Source organism: Anabrus simplex, chromosome 2 (assembly GCF_040414725.1).
Source record: "Anabrus simplex isolate iqAnaSimp1 chromosome 2, ASM4041472v1, whole genome shotgun sequence".
Classification (NCBI taxonomy): Eukaryota; Metazoa; Arthropoda; class Insecta; order Orthoptera; family Tettigoniidae; genus Anabrus; species Anabrus simplex.
In genome coordinates, this window is record NC_090266.1 from 127,633,388 (window position 1) to 127,650,394 (window position 17,007).

The following is a 17,007-nucleotide window of genomic DNA, read 5'->3' on the forward strand; positions in this document are numbered from 1 at the left end:
TCGTACGGACGACCAACTGTGGCAAATGGTTGACAGAGAATGGAGAACCATCCCTCAGGACACCATCCGCACTCTTATTGACTCTGTACCTCGACGTGTTTCTGCGTGCATCGCCGCTCGCGGTGGTCCTACATCCTACTGAGTCGATGCCGTGCGCATTGTGTAACCTGCATATCGGTTTGAAATAAACATCAATTATTCGTCCGTGCCGTCTCTGTTTTTTCCCCAACTTTCATCCCTTTCGAACCACTCCTTCTTGGTGTTGCATTTGCTCTGTCAGTCAGTGTATAATGTTTAGAGTTTTCTCATAGGAAATCTAATTATTTGTTACAGCTTGAGAAACTTCGTCTAGTTGCTGATACTGAAGAAAGGGCGGAACTGCAAGCTCAGAGGTATGAAGAGAGGTTGACAGAACTTCATTCGGTGATCGCTGAGCTGAGGCGGAAAATTGATAGGCAGAGGTCTTTGGTCATAAGAGAAGAAGATGACGTCATATCAGGTACTGCCCATAACATTGTGTAGATTGGGAATACTCTATATTGCATGGTACGAGGCAAATTATTATAAGCTTCTGGTCATTAATAAACTGTCAGTGAGTGGTAGTGAAATGAGAAATGATAGTGTTATTAGTTTTATAGGACGTCACTGTTGTCATTGAAATTATTTTATAACCTATGTTTTCTAAGGTATTATTTATTTATTCGTGTTAGTAGCACAATATAGATTGCAGATTGCAAATTAGATAAAATATATATTTAATTACAATATTACATACAATTAAACAGTTATTTACAAAATATCGGCCCAGAATTTGGCCACGTTAACAGCACTGATACTGGTCTGTGCATTTAACAGGGCAAAGAGGGCAATTAATAAGGTTCCTTGTTGTTTGTACCAAAGGGTCTGATACCCCTTCAGGAGGCCCCATTTCTTCATATTGTCCTTTGATCTTCCAACGCTTGCTCTTAGTCTGTTCAGTGCCTTCCATATAGTCCATGTTTCTTCATGACCACGGGGAAGCTTTTCCTACAATTTCAAGCGTTCTGGATGGAAAGGGATCTTCTGATTCCAGAGTAGAAGTCTGGTCTTCCTTGCATCTGCACTAGCGGGGGGTGAGGAGTGCATAAAACTGTTCGTGGACTTAAATCGAGTGGGTGGCCTGAGCTGGTAGATGCCCTTAACCTCTCCACATTTGCAGCTACTTCGCGTCTGATCTCAGGAGGTGCTATTCCTGCAAGGGAGTACAATTTGTCTGTTGGTATTGGTTTCAGACATCCTGTAATATGTCTGCATGTTTCATTCAGGGTGACATGGACCTTTCTGGCATGTGTAGATTTATACCAAACGGGACTAGCATACTCCCCTGTTGAGTAACAAAGTGCTAAGGCTGTTGTCCGTACCGTATGAGGGTGAGCGCCCCACTGTGAACCTGTCACTTTACGGAGCAGGGAGTTCCGAGAGGAGACCTTTGCCTTGATGTTTGAACAGTGCTCACTGTAAGTTAGAGAACGATCCAAAGTAACACGCAAGTATTTCGGTGTGTGATTATGTTCTAGGACTTTGTTCTTCCAATTCACTTGCAGCTTCCTTGATGCTTGTTTGTTCTTCAGATTGAAAGCACATACTTGAGTTTTTGATGGATTTGGTTTGAGATTATTGGTCTCATAGTAGTGAGACAAAATATCCAATGCTGAAGTGAGATTGTTTTCTACTCTTTCAAAGCATTCACTCTGAGTAGCCAAGGCCAGATCATCAGCGTATAGGAAGCTTTTAGTATGTGGTGGATGTGGCTGGTCGTTGGTATATATATTGAAAAGTAAGGGAGCTAGCACACTTCCTTGAGGAAGACCATTCTTTTGTGTTCTCCATTGACTTCGCTGACCCTGAAATTCAACAAAGAATCGTCAGTTATGTAAGAGGGCAGCAACAATTCTGCTAAGCTTGAAATCCTTTGTGTACCGAGCTCGATAGCTGCAGTCGCTTAAGTGCGGCCAGTATCCAGTAATCGGGAGATAGTGGGTTCGAGCCCCACTGTCGGCAGCCCTGAAGATGGTTTTTCCGTGGTTTCCCATTTTCACACCAGGCAAATGCCGGGGCTGTACCTTAATTAATGCCACGGCCGCTTCCTTCCCATTCCTAGGCCTTTCCTGTCCCGTCGTCGCCATAAGACACATCTGTGTCGGTGCGACGTAAAGCAAATAGCAAAAAAAAAAAAAAAAAAAACAACCTTTGTAAGGCTGTACAGTTTTTGTAACATGATTTGATGTTGTACGGTGTCATAGGCACAAGAAAGGTCTACAAATGCTACTCCTGTGATTTTTCGGGATTGAAAACCATCTTCTATATACTGTGTTAGGTTTACTACTTGTGCAGTACAGTTCATGCCTGGCCTAAAACCAGCTTGCTCTGGGATTAACAAAGGCTCCACAGATGGTGCAAAACGATTAAGAGGCATTCTTTCAAAGATCTTGTAGAGGTGACACAAAAGGGAGATCGGTCGAAAGTTCTTAGGGTCATTAGGGTCCTTGCCGGATTTAAGGATAGCAACTACTCTGGCCTTCCTCCAGATTTTTGGAATGTGACAGCGCTCCAGGCACTTATTGAAGAGTTGGAGTATCCATTCTTTGGTAGCATTTCCAAAATGTTTGATTTGCTCTATAAGAATGTCGTCCAAACCAGGTGCTTTTCTGTTCTTACAGATCTTGATGGCGTTTCCAGCTCTCCAAAAACAAAAGGTTTGAATATTTCACAGGTTTCATCTTCAGTGTTCCTTAGACACTTTGGCGGTCTAGCTCTGCGTTTAACTTTGCCCTTCAACAAGAGCTGATGGGCGATATCTTTTGGAGATTAATAGCATAATTATTGGTGACCAATAGAAATGGTCACCTGTGTCCAACAATTCTCATTTACAGCCAGTATTTAGCAGCAATGCTTCTTTTCCTACTAGGGTATAAGTTAGGTGACCTAGTAAGATGCAATGACTAGTCACACAAGAACTTCCCCTAAGAGCCTTGCCTGCACTCCTTGCAGCTATGGGAATTTGTGACTTCTCGCTCCTGAGATCTGGCTCCCGGAAAACGGTATTCCCGTAGTCCCGCTCACGTCCAGCCAGCGCCACTCACTAAGGGAAACAAGCGAGAATAAGACGAGATGTGTTCGCCTCTACTTTACAAGTTCATATTGACCATGTGTTGAAAGATACCTTCTTTATAATGACAACTTTAGGTGAACCTATCCTCGGGCAACTGAGGTGTAAAAATGCGCTGGCTACAGCTGCTACAGCTAAATAAAGAAGCGTGGATCTGATAAGGTAAGGTAAGTCTAGGCGTGTTTTGATGTATTGCCTCATATTTGTTTATATTTGCATGTGTGTAGTTTAGGCTCATATTATCCGCATCCATAACGTGACCCTACCGCATGAAACTTCATGAGCCGCCGCTGATGACTACTGAGTTGATATCGCCCGTCCATGGTGTTGTATTAACTGAAAACTAGGCAACACTGAAAGTTCTGGTTTCTAAATAAATCAAATTATCTACCATCAGTCAACAACAAACCTTATTGAAGTTGTTGTGTGTTTGGTGAATAAAAGACATTATCCATGTACCAGTATGTATCAAGAAGTAGTTTCATTTCTTCAAAATCAAAGATTTTAACTCCATTTATGACTTACATTTCAAAGAAGAGCAATCATTAGGTGAATAATGTGACATTAAAGAATTACCTTTAAATACTGTTTAGTATAATTACCTGTTCTTGTTGTAGAAAATCCTACATATTGAATATTCAGTTGTCTATAAAAGCGAAAATTATAAAATAAAGACATCTCCAGTACTGATGTACAGTGTTAACAGAGACGTCTCCAGTACTGATGTACAGTGTTAACAGAGACGTCTCTAGTACTGATGTACAGTGTTAACAAAGACGTCCCTAGTACTGATGTACAGTGTTAACAGAGACGTCTCCAGTACTGATGTACAGTGTTAACAGAGACGTCTCCAGTACTGATGTACAGTGTTAACAGAGACGTCTCTAGTACTGATGTACAGTGTTAACAAAGACGTCCCTAGTACTGATGTACAGTGTTAACAGAGACGTCTCCAGTACTGATGTACAGTGTTAACAGAGACGTCTCCAGTACTGATGTACAGTGTTAACAAAGACGTCCCTAGTACTGATGTACAGTGTTAACAAAGACATCTCCAGTACTGATGTACAGTGTTAACAAAGACGTCTCCAGTACTGATGTACAGTGTTAACAAAGACATCTCCAGTACTGATGTACAGTGTTAACAGAGACGTCTCTAGTACTGATGTACAGTGTTAACAAAGACATCTCCAGTACTGATGTACAGTGTTAACAAAGACGTCTCCAGTACTGATGTACAGTGTTAACAAAGACGTCTCCAGTACTGATGTACAGTGTTAACAAAGACGTCTCTAGTACTGATGTACAGTGTTAACAAAGACATCTCCAGTACTGATGTACAGTGTTAACAAAGACGTCTCCAGTACTGATGTACAGTGTTAACAAAGACGTCTCCAGTACTGATGTACAGTGTTAACAAAGACATCTCCAGTACTGATGTACAGTGTTAACAAAGACGTCTCCAGTACTGATGTACAGTGTTAACAAAGACGTCTCCAGTACTGATGTACAGTGTTAACAAAGACGTCTCCAGTACTGATGTACAGTGTTAACAAAGACATCTCCAGTACTGATGTACAGTGTTAACAAAGACATCTCCAGTACTGATGTACAGTGTTAACAAAGACGTCTCCAGTACTGATGTACAGTGTTAACAAAGATGTCTCCAGTACTGATGTACAGTGTTAACAAAGACGTCTCCAGTACTGATGTACAGTGTTAACAGAGACGTCTCTAGTACTGATGTACAGTTTTAACAAAGACGTCTCTAGTACTGATGTACAGTTTTAACAAAGACGTCTCCGAGTCCAGTAATGATTTACAATGAAATGAACATTTTTAAATGTTTATTTCCAATTGGTGGCAAAATCTATGTAGCCTTGGGTGTCGGAAGTTCTAAATCTGGACCTCATGGTATGATTTGTGTTGCCTAATCGCATGAACTGATTAATGCAGATCCACAATTTACTTTGTGGAAACATCCTATAGCTACATTCATCTTCAGAAGAGAAGTTTTGCTTGTGATACATCTTCATGTTTAAGTCTTTCTCTTAGTATTGATTTTGCTCACTGAAACTTACTTAGACTGACCATATTTCTTTTTGGTCAAAGGAGGACATTTTCCCATATACCTGAAATATATTTTGGAATACAGAATGGTTATGAAATTAAAATACAATTATTGATGTAGTGTATTATTTTATTACCTGTTTGATTCAAACTCTCAACAGAGGACAAAATTATGTTATGTTTTATTATACTTTTCAGGTGATGCTAATAATAAATGTGGTTGCGGGGACTTCAAAATATTCGAGAACTCGTCGCAAGTTTGCTGAAAATTATAGTTGCTCATCACGATGGCATTTAGAGTTTTCACTTTTAAATGAGATGAGTGGTGTATTATTTATTACATAACTTATTCATACTCTTACAAGACAAAGTGATATTACAATTTATAATACTTTTCAGGTGATTTGGGGGGGGGGGGGGCATACTTCAAAACATTCAAGGTCATAGTACAAAATTACTGGAAATTAAATATTGTCATAAAAATGGCTTATAGAGTTTTTACTTTTAAATGGAATTTTTCTATTGTCCAAATTCTGTTTACTTGGGAGAACAAATTTTTATAGATGCATTTGTACCTGGTAGGGAAAGGATGTACTGAAAAATTGATGAAGGATGATGATGCCTGACATTATGGTCCTTAAGATAAACAAATATACCTGTCTACCCGTACAGAATCAACCAAGCTATTCCACAGATTTATTTTTCTCTTGTTACATTCTGTTTTAAGCAAAATATTCTTCTAATAATTCTGTATCTTTATCCATATCAAAGAACCCTTGCCTGATTATGAATTCAGCACTCTTTCTAATCTCAGACCACATAGGAACATGCTTCATTGAAGCTCAGTCGAAAATCTCTGAAGATCTATATTTAACACAGTTTTTATAGAATATAACAGCACTTTATTTTGTAACCAAGCCTTCTTTTTCCAATGAAGTTAAGAGTACCGGTACACCAGAACTATGATTTACATGGTAAATTTGATGTTCTGTCACCTTCCACCTTCAATTCAACATTGTGAAAAGTGGAAGCTTGTGTATAAGTGAAGTGTAGCCAAAGTTCAGAGACAGGATCTTTGAAGAAAGTTCTCAGTAACGGAAGGCGCTTTTGTACTGAAAAGTTAGGATTTTAGGCCTGGATATACATCCAAGATTTTGTTTTTACTGCAGGCATGTGACACAGTCACCTTGTTTTACTGTACCATATGATTTGTTTATGTTCAATATCCACAGATACAGACTTATCTTAGTTCTTCCACTCTCACCGTAAATATATGTGAAAGAACAAGTAAATCTTCACTATCACAGTCTCCAAATCAGTGGGCAAGTGATCACTGGCTGACAGGGGCATAGCACTCGAATCCTTCAGATGTGTTTTATTGTTTGTAATTCAGTGTAAAATTTTAGAAAATATAAATATTACCTCAAAATCAATACAAGCAGAATCTCTAAATATAAATGCTGCCTGTGAGTTTTTTGATTTTGGAGATATGTCCTTCGAGAATCTTTCAATTTATTAGTTGAAGAAGCAGCTGAAATCTGTGCAAAATGGGGAATATTGACTCAGTTTTCAAACAAGGGAGTCAGTAAAGTGAAGATGAGCTTTGTGAAGATCAAAGATTCACTGACCCAAAATCAAATTTTAAGATGACAATATTGTCCCATGATTGATACTGTATGCTTACAATGTGACAACCAGTTCAGTTCAAGGGCATGAATTCAGTAGAAGCTGCATACAGGGTAATTCAACCCTTTTTGGTTTCTACTGATGATTGACTAGAAAAAAGAAGCTGAAAAATTTACAGAAACCATTTTTGATGCTGTAACACATTTGTCTACATCAGAAATATTATTATTTAGAAGTTCCTTCAGATCTAAGATTAAAACCGTGACTGATATAAAACAGCTTGCAAATCTGCTGTTGATTGAACATACTGTAGTTCTTTGACTTCTAGCTATCCTGATGTATGTACTGCTTGTTCTATGTATTTAACTGTACCTGTTACAGTGGCCAAAGCTGACAGATCATTTTCTAAAATAATACTAATAAAACTATTGGTACCTTACAAGTTCTATGACTCAAGAATACCCAAGGGCACGACAGATTAACATTGATAAAATCATTGATATTTTTGCCAGTATGATTTCAAGAAAGAAAATCTTCAAATCTCAAGTTTAACTGATGTTTTTACTGTTAAATAAATAATTTATTTTATTGATGTCAAGAAAATTAGGACTTAAAAGGTCTGATAATGAAAAGTTTTGTCTTTCATTTTGTTACTTTAAATTGTCCTTTTACAATGGTTTCATGTTTATTACATAATGTATACTAGTAATGTAGTTCAATACTATTTGGTTATTTTATAATAATTTCAATTAATTTATTCATTCAAGACCAAGTTATTTTTATTTTGAAAAGCCTATTATTATTTTTGTTGGGTAAGAACTTTTAAGTCCTAAATAACACATGTTCTGATCCTATATATCTTATTGTGTTGATAAGTGTGTGCCTAACCTTTTAGAGAAATAAAAAGCTAATTCAAACAATCAACATCTCATTATTTGATAGCATTGTTCTTCATATTTGTAAAACCAACTATTACCTATGTATGTCTAACTCCTTGGTTAAATGGTCGGCATTAAGGCCTTCGGTTCAGAGGGTCCCAGGTTTGATTCCCGGACAGTTGGGGATTTTAATCGCATCTGATTAATTCGTATGACTTGGGGACTAGGTGTTTGTGTCTGTCCAAAGCACTCCATTCTTCATATTCAGACAGCGCACTACGCTACCAACCACCACGGAAACACGCATTAGTGATTACATCCCTCCACATAAGGTTGGCCTCAGGAATGGCATCCAGCCATAAAACATGCTCGTATCCACTCATGTCCACCTCAAAGGTGTGGGAAAAGCATTGGAAGAAGTACTTGTGGTAGTACCTTTGCACAATTCTCTATGTATGATTAAATCTAATTTATAATATAATGCATATGTAAATTAGATTTAAAACTCCTGAATTCATGTTTAGCAATCACAGTTAAGGGCCGTCTTGTCCGGCGCCTCCGAGAATCTAGCTACGCCACTGCTGGCTGACTGTATTGCATTGTTAATAGTAGGCCTATGTGCACCACATCTTATGCCTAGCAATTCCCCTTCCAAAAATATGTTTCATTATCTGAATGTGGTGCTTTGTTCTTTTCTTTCAACACCACCAAAATTACTTTTTGTGTTATCACCACAGAAAGCAATAACCGCACTTGTGAGATCATTTTCAACCAGCATCTCACTTCAGTATTTAACCACAATGTTTGGGGTTTCTCCTGCCTGTGATTGTAGATCCAACAGATTCATTTCAACATCACTGTATGGTCGATAATATCAAACAAGAATGGGAAATGATTTCACATGTCTGTTATTTGAACCGTCTGTTAGCACAGAAAAGCAATGTACTTTTCCTAATTGCTGCATTACTTCTTGCATAGAAAGAGGTACAAACACTTCCATATCATTCCCATTTTTTTTTTTTTTTTTGTTGCTAGTTGCTTTACGTCGCACCGACACAGATAGGTCTTATGGTGACTATGGGACAGGAAATGTCTAGGAGTGGGAAGGAAGCGGCCATGGCCTTAATTAAGGTACAGCCCCTGCATTTGCCTGGTGTTAAAATGGGAAACCACGGAAAACCGTTTTCAGGGCTGCCGATAGTGGGGTTCGAACCTACTATCTCCCGAATACTGGATACTGGCCGCAATTAAGCGACTGCAGCTATCGAGGTCGGTATTCCCATTTTCACTCCAGGGCAAATGCTAGGGTTGTACCTTAATTAAGGCCATGGCCACTTCCTTCCCACTCCTAAAACATTCCTGTACCATCGTCTGTGTCGATGCGACGTAAAGCAACTTGTAAAGAAAGGGAACACTTCCGTATCAGTGGCCTACACTTAGCATGAGCACATGAAGATTTTGGCTCAAAACATGTTTAAATTAGTTTTGAGAAGCAGTCATTTCAAGAGAAACTTTAATTTTCTTTCAAATCAGTCACTCAGTTATTCAATCTATCAATCTTTAATCATATGACGATGTAGTGATATCAAGATCTCGGGATGTTGGTGCAATATTCGTAAAGAACTGACTCATCACTTTTGAAGAATTTGCATTTATTTCAGCAGATTTACGGAGTGCATATGCTAAATGTTTTGTTATGCTACTAGCGCCACGGTGTGTGACACTGAAAGTTCCCCTGTATGTCCCTGTATGTCTCACATGAGACATCACTGTTTGTCTTCTTGATTTATGATATTTTCCCTGCAAATCACAATTGACAGTACTATTCCATTTAGGCATTGTTCTTTCTTGTTTAGCATAAAAAGCACACTCTTTTGCCATGTTATGACAATTACAAATTACATGTAATGAACATGCCATGGTAACTAACTGACCAGACTGATGTTAACGGAAGTCGGAAACAAAATCAAAGAATTTGAGATGTACAGAAGTGTTGCCATACCGAGTCTGTAAAAATTCTTGATCTCTGTGACCAAAGACCACATAGTTAACATGATTTGTTGGCAGCGTTTGTATAGACTAGTGGCAAATGTATGAAACAGGTCTCACTCTTTTGCTGTGTATATGAAAAAGCGGGACGTTTCAATTTTGGAATCTGAAATGGAGGACATTTGAGCATTCTGCCATATACACAAATTTTAAGAAGACAGAACATTATAAAAGGAGGATTGTTCTCGGTTACAATGTTTAGTGTTAAAATTGTTTCTCATTTTTTGTTCATTATGTAACTTACTTAAGAATTCACTTACAGTGTTACATATATGACCATATCCATTTATGACATTAAAATATTTCAAATATGTTTCAGAAAATGAGGATCAAGACCTATCAAGAGATGCCGAAGGTTCTACTACTAATTTAGCTGATGATTCTGAGCTTCAGGATGGTGACAGAACAATTGGTGATGCTGATTCCAGTAGTGCAGAGATCGATAACAGAGCTGTCGAGGTAAAGTGCCTTCATGTTGATTTGTCCAACCATAACTTCCATGAATAATGGCACATTCTGATGTTAAGTGTGTGGGTGCAATTGCAGAAGGACTTTCTAATGCAGAGAGAAAAGCTGTTAGGAATGAACACATGATGAAACTCTAAGATGGAAGGGTAGTGTAAGGCAAATGGGGAAGGGTTGGTTAACATCATTGCTGAAGAAGGTAAGAGAAGGAGATGGAGGCATAGGTAAATGTGGATAGTCTCAGCATTAAATGACTTCAAATAGGGGGCATGGAAGCAGAAGAGGCCCCAGTATTAGATGTGAATAAAGTATTATGACTGCACTCAGTTAATTCTCAAAGATACAGTTGAACCTGAGTTATACATATGTGCGTATCAAGGTGAAGAGCAGATTTTATGTGTAACTAAGAATTACTTACAATTGAGGTTTAGATATCTATATATCTATATATATAAAGTAGCTTGTCCTGACTGACTGACTGATTCATCATCGCCGAGCCAAAACTACTGGACATAAAGAAATGAAATTTTGAGCATAGATTCATATTAAGATGTAGGTGCTCGCTAAGAGAGGATTTTTGGATATTCCTTTGCTAAGGGGGTGAAAAGGGGGTTGAAATTTTAAAATGAGTGTATCTATATCTCAAAACTTTGAAAGTTTACAGATGTAAAAATTGGTATTTAGAATCTCCGTTAAAAATAAGGAAACACGTATTTTTTTGTTTTCAGAAAATCCCAATAGGAGGGGTGAAAATCGGTGAAAAAGGGGTTGAATGCCTTTAATCAGAATACCGGTACTTATATCTCAGAAACTGAAGATATTACAGACCTGAAAATTGGTACTTTTGATCTCTTTTAAAAATAAAGAGAAAGATACTTTTTTGTTTCTGGAAAATCCAATTAATAGGAGGGTGAAAAGGGGGGTGAATTTTTAAAAACAGTGCATCTATATCTCAAAACTTTAAAAGTTTACAGAGGTAAAAATAGGTATTTAGAATCTTCATTAAAAATAAAGAAACACATATTTTTTTGTTTTCGGAAAATCCCAATAGGAGGGGTGAAAAGGGGTGAAAAGTGTATTGAATGCCTTTAATGACGATACTTATATCTCAGAAACTGAAGATATTACAGACCTGAAAACTGGTACTTTTGATCTCTTTTAAAAATAAAGTAATACGTATTTTTTTGTTTTTGGAAAATCCAATTAATGGGGGGTGAAAAGGGGGGGTGAATTTTGAAAATGAGTGCATGTATATCTCATAACTTTTAAAGTTTACAGATGTAAAAATTGGTATTTAGAATCTTCATTAAATATAAAGAAACATGTATTTTTTTGTTTTCAGAAAATCCCAATAGGAGGGGTGAAGAGGGGTGAAAATGGGTTGAATGCCTTTAATGAGGATACTTATATCTCAGAAACTGAAGATATTACAGACCTGAATATTGGTGTTTTGAATCTCCTTTAAAAATAAAGAAGCAAATATTTTTTTGTTTCTGGAAAATCCAATTAATGGGGGGTGAAAAGAGGGTGAATTTTTAAAATGAGTATATCTATATCTAAAAACTTTTAAAATTTATAGATGTAAAAATTGGTATTCAGAATCTCCTTACAAAATAAAGAAACACTTATTTTTTGTTTTCGGAACATCCAATAAAGGGGGGGGGGGGGGTGAAAAAGGGATGAATTTTTAAAATGTGTGTATCTATATCTCAAAACTTTTAAAGTTTATAGATGAAAAAATTGGTATTTAGAATCTCCTTTAAAAATAAAGAAGCACGTACTTTTTTGTTTTCGGAAAATCCCAATGGGAAGGGTGGAAAAGGGGGAAAAAGTGGTTGAATGCCTTTTATGAGGCTACTTATATTTCAGAACCTGAAGATATTACAGACCTGAAAATAAAGAAACAAGTAATTTTTGTTTTTGGAAAATCCAATTAATGGCGGTTAAACTGGAGTGACAAATTGGGGTGAAATTTTTGAAAGACTATATCTACAGAATATCTGAGAAAGGTAAAATGTTACAGACGTAAAAATTGGGTATTTGTAATTTCCTGTAAATGAAAGGAAATATAGGTGATTTGTTTTTGGAAACTCCCCTTAAGGGCAAATAAAAAGGGGTGAAATTTTAAAATGAGAATTTCTACAGTAAATATAAAAAACTTAACATGTTACAGAAGTGAAAATGGTAATTTTATCTCTATTAAAAGCAAAGAAACGTGTATTTTTAGTTTTCGGAAATACCACTTGGGCGGAAGTGAGGGGGGGGGGGGGAAGTGTGTAAATGTGACTGAAAATGGTGTCGATTTCTTTTAATTAGGCTACTGATATCTCAGAAATGAAGATGTTACAGACAAGAACATTTAAACATAAAGAAACACGCCTTCTTTCAATTTTTCTTTGGGGGGGGGGGGGTTAAATAAACTTAACCCTCTACTGCATACTGTTGCCTTTGGGCAACAAATAACTTTTCACCTGTATAAATGGATAAATATTGTAGACAGAGGTAGTTACCGACCTACGGTTATGCAAGTTGTACTTGCGCCTTGCAGTACGTACCCATGGCCAGTAGGTAGTAATGTTCGGTCTTTGAATGTTAAATGCTTAGCGTAAAATCGTGAAAAATCGTATATATATTCAACAATGGCAATCCACATCACATATGAGTGTTAAGCTATTAGCCCCAGTTAAGAATAGTTGATACATCTAATACATTGAGCGTATGTTGAACATTAAAGCTTGAAATTTTCTTCACCAAACGAAAACGAAAAATAATTCATGCAGTAGAGGGTTAACGGCGGTGGGATGCAAAAGGAGGTGAGACCAATTGATTTTACTGTTCATAATGTTCTTTTAAGGAGCCTCCGTTGCTCAGGCGGCAGCGCGCCGGCCACTCACAGCTGGGTTCCGTGGTTCGAATCCCGGTCACTCCATGTGACATTCGTGCTGGACAAATCGGAGGCGGGACAGGTTTTTCTCCGGATACTCCAGTTTACCCTGTCATCATTCATTCCAGCAATACTGTCCAATATTTAATTTCATTTGTCATTCATCGCTCATTGTCCCAGAGGAGTGCTTCGGCAGCCAGCACAATTCCTACTGTCGCCGCAGGATGGGGCTTTATTCATTCAATACCTGACCCTGTCGAATGACTGGAAACAGGCTGTAGATTTTCGATGTACTTATTTTGATCATAAACCGATCATTATTAATCTTTCCTGGGTTCGATTTCAACAGCCATCTTTTCCTTCGGAGAACGTTCCTAGGTTACAGTAGAATCTCCTGGCATATAAATAAAAATGTAAGCACATTTAAAATAAACGATAGGAATGAGATTGTCCGTCAAATAGTTCACCTCTATAATAAGGTCAATAATTCACGGAAGTATGTCATTCGTACAGCCAGAAATCACGCACACTTGCCTACGCGCGACAATGGTGCTGGTCACATTGTCAACAATGGCAGCAGATGCAATTTACCGCCAAGTAGCGGTGGGGTCCAGAACAGCTAATAATAATAATAATAATAATAATAATAATAATAATAATAATAATAATAATAATAATAATGTTCTGGACCGTCGTCAAATTGTTCGGACCGCGCTGGAAACGGGTCCTGGCCTGGTAATGACTACGAATACAGTCCAGCCGCGGGTTCAGTACCGCCAAGGCACCCAAGACGACACCACGCCGGATCTCCTTCAGGATTTGATCCATACTAAAAACGCTTATAGGAAAAGATGGCAAAGGTTTAGGGACCCAACTGACCGCGTGGAATACCTAGACCTTCCCCGGGAAGTACGAAATCGATTGCTGCAAAGAAAGATTGAAAAATGTGAGGAACTTTGCTGTAATCTCTCAGAAAACGAGTCAAATCGCGAATTTCTGAGGATTATATATAAAACGTTAAGCATTCAATTATAAATTTCAGTATAATACCGTAGCGAAGCACGGGTATCTTGCTAGTATATATATATATATATAAAAATAACTTGTCCTGACGAACTGATTCATCATCGCCGAGCCAAAACTACGGGACATAAAGAAAAGAAATTTTGAGAATACATTTATATTACAATGTAGGTGCTCGCTAAGGGAGGATTTTTTGATATTCCGTCGCTAAGGGGGTGAAAAGGGGGGTGAATTTTTAAAATGAGTGTATCTATATCTCAAAACTTTAAAAGTTTACAGATGTAAAATTTGGTATTTGGAATCTCCTATAAAAGTAAAAAAATACATATTATTTAGTTTTTGGAAAATCCCACTAGGAGGGGGTGGAAAAGGGTGAAAAAGGGGTTGAATGCCTTGAATGAGGATACTTATATCTCAGAAACTGAAGATATTACAGACCTCAAAATTGGTATTTTGAATCTCCTTTAAAAATAAAGAAACACTTTTTTTTTTTTTTTTGAAAATTCAATTAATGGGGGTTAAACAGGAGTGTCAAATGGGGTGAATTTTTAGAAATTTTTAAAATGAGTGTATCTATATCTCAAAACTTTAAAAGTTTACACATTAAAAAATTGGTATTTAGAATCTCCTTTAAAAATAAAGAAACAGGTATTTTTTTTGTTGCTAAGGGGGTGAAATTTTAAAATGAGGACATCTATATCTCAAAAACTTAAAAAAGCTTACAGACATAAAACTGGGTTTTTGGAATCTCCTTTAAAAATAAAGAAACATGTGTTTTTTTGTTTTCACTAAATCCCATTAAGGTTGGTCGAAAAAGGGGCAAAATTGGTTGAATACCTTTTATAGGATCCTTATACTCAAAACCGGAAGAGATATGGACATGAAAATTGGTATTTTGAATCTCCTTTAAATAAAAAAACACTTTTTTGTTTTTGAAAAATCCAATGAATAGGGGGCGAACGGGAGTGACAAACGGGGTGGAATTTAAAAAAAAAATCTAGGCCTACAATATATCTCGGACATTTAACATGTTACAGACTTGAAAACTGGTACTTGGAATACTTGTACTTATATCTTTAAGAAAAGATGTTACAGATGTGAAACTTGGTATTTGGAATCTCCTTTAAAAATAAACACGTATTTTTTGTTTTCGGAAAATCGACTTAGGGGGAGGGTGGGGGGTGGTGAAAATAAGTAAAGAAGGAGTTGAATTCTGTTTAAAAGGATACTTATATCTCAGAAACTGAAGTTGTTACAGACGTGAAAATTGGTATTTTGAATCTCCTCTAAAAATAAAGAAATACGTATTTTTGTTTTCGGAAAGTCCACTTATAGGGAGAGGAGGTGGAAAAAAAGGGAAAAAGAAGATGAATTAATTTTATGAGGATACTTATATCTCAAAAAACTGAAGATGTTACAGACGTGAAAGTTGGTACTGTATTTTGAATCTTCTTTAAAAATAAAGAAACGTGTACTTTTTTGTTTTCTTAAAATCCACTTAAGGGGTTAAAAAGAATTGAAAAGTGGGTGAATTTTGAAAATGAGTACCGGTATATCTACAGTATATGTCAAAAACTTAACACGTTACAGACATGAAACTTGATATTTTGCAAGTCCTTTAAAAATACAGGAACACGTACTTTTTGTTTTCAGAAAAGGCACTTAACGGGAGGTGAAAAGAAGTGAATAATTTTTAATGAGGGTGCTTATATCTCACAGACTGATGATGTTATAGATGCAAAAATTAGTGTTTGGAATCTCCTTTAAAAGTAAAGGAACATGTATTTTTTTTAAAGGGATTGATAAAGGGGTTGAATACTTTTCATGGGGATTCTTATAGCCTATCTCAAAAACTGAAAATATTACGACGTTGAGATAGATATTTGGAATCTCCTTTAAAAATAAACATTTTTTTTGTTCAATTTGAGAGAAGACTGTTTCTCATATGTACAGTTCTCTGTTGCATGGTCATCTTAGCCCTAAAAGGCAATAACCCAAACGTGGTTTACAAAGAGTTTCCAGGGTAAATGAAACTTAATTTGTCAGTGAATGTTTATACTTTAGGGATTTTCAGATAATGTCTTAGTACAGTACCGAGGAACGATTACTTTTATTGTGTTACAAAATCCATGCGAGCGAAGCCGCGGGTAACTGCTAGTTATGTCATATAATTATTAAAATAATTTTCTCCATTGTCAGAAATAAGATTAAGGACAGGTTACCTCAGAGATAAAATTTAACAACGTAATTTGTACTTTAATATATCAGGTTTGCAACATTATTAATCAACATTGTCGTAATCTGCAGGCCTTCGGGCTGAAAATTGGTCACTCGGTAGGCCATGGCCCTTTGAAGCTGTTGCACCATGGGGTTTGGTTTCTGGTTTTGGTGGATTTTGCACCCACTTTTACAAAATTTGTCTAAAGGGGCAATTTCTTTCACTAATAATAATTTCATGTGGCTATTTCTAGCCGAGTGCAGCCCTTGTAAAGCAGACCCTCCGATGAGGGTGGGCGGCATCTGCCATGTGTAGGTAACTGCGTGTTATTGTGGTGGAGGATAGTGTTATGTGTGGTACGTGAGTTGCAGAGATGGTGGGGACAGCACAAACACCCAGCCCCCGAGCCATTGGAATTAACCAATGAAGGTTAAAATCCCCGACCCAGCTGGGAATCGAACCCGGGACCCTCTGAACTGAAGGGCTGACCATACAGCCAATGAGTCGGACATTTCTTTCGCTAATAACTGGGCAAAGTGAGGTATAAACAATTCCTAAATCTTCAGCTATTTCAATTTTATTTTTATGTGCATTGTTGTCCACTTCTCACATAAAGTTTACTTTCTCATCCAGTGTGTAACTTTTT

At 37.1% G+C, this 17,007-nt stretch overlaps 1 protein-coding gene across 3 annotated transcripts in view; it reads left to right on the forward strand.

Moving 5' to 3' along the window:
- The window catches only part of LOC136863922 (colorectal mutant cancer protein), an 809,530-nt gene that overhangs the window by 709,303 nt on the left and 83,220 nt on the right, over positions 1-17,007 (forward strand). For all 3 annotated transcript variants that reach the window (XM_068226110.1, XM_068226109.1, XM_068226108.1), the window contains exons 5-6: positions 334-499; positions 10,091-10,230. In XM_068226110.1, the coding sequence (XP_068082211.1) occupies positions 334-499; positions 10,091-10,230 (306 nt within the window). The remainder of the gene's footprint in view (positions 1-333; positions 500-10,090; positions 10,231-17,007) is intronic.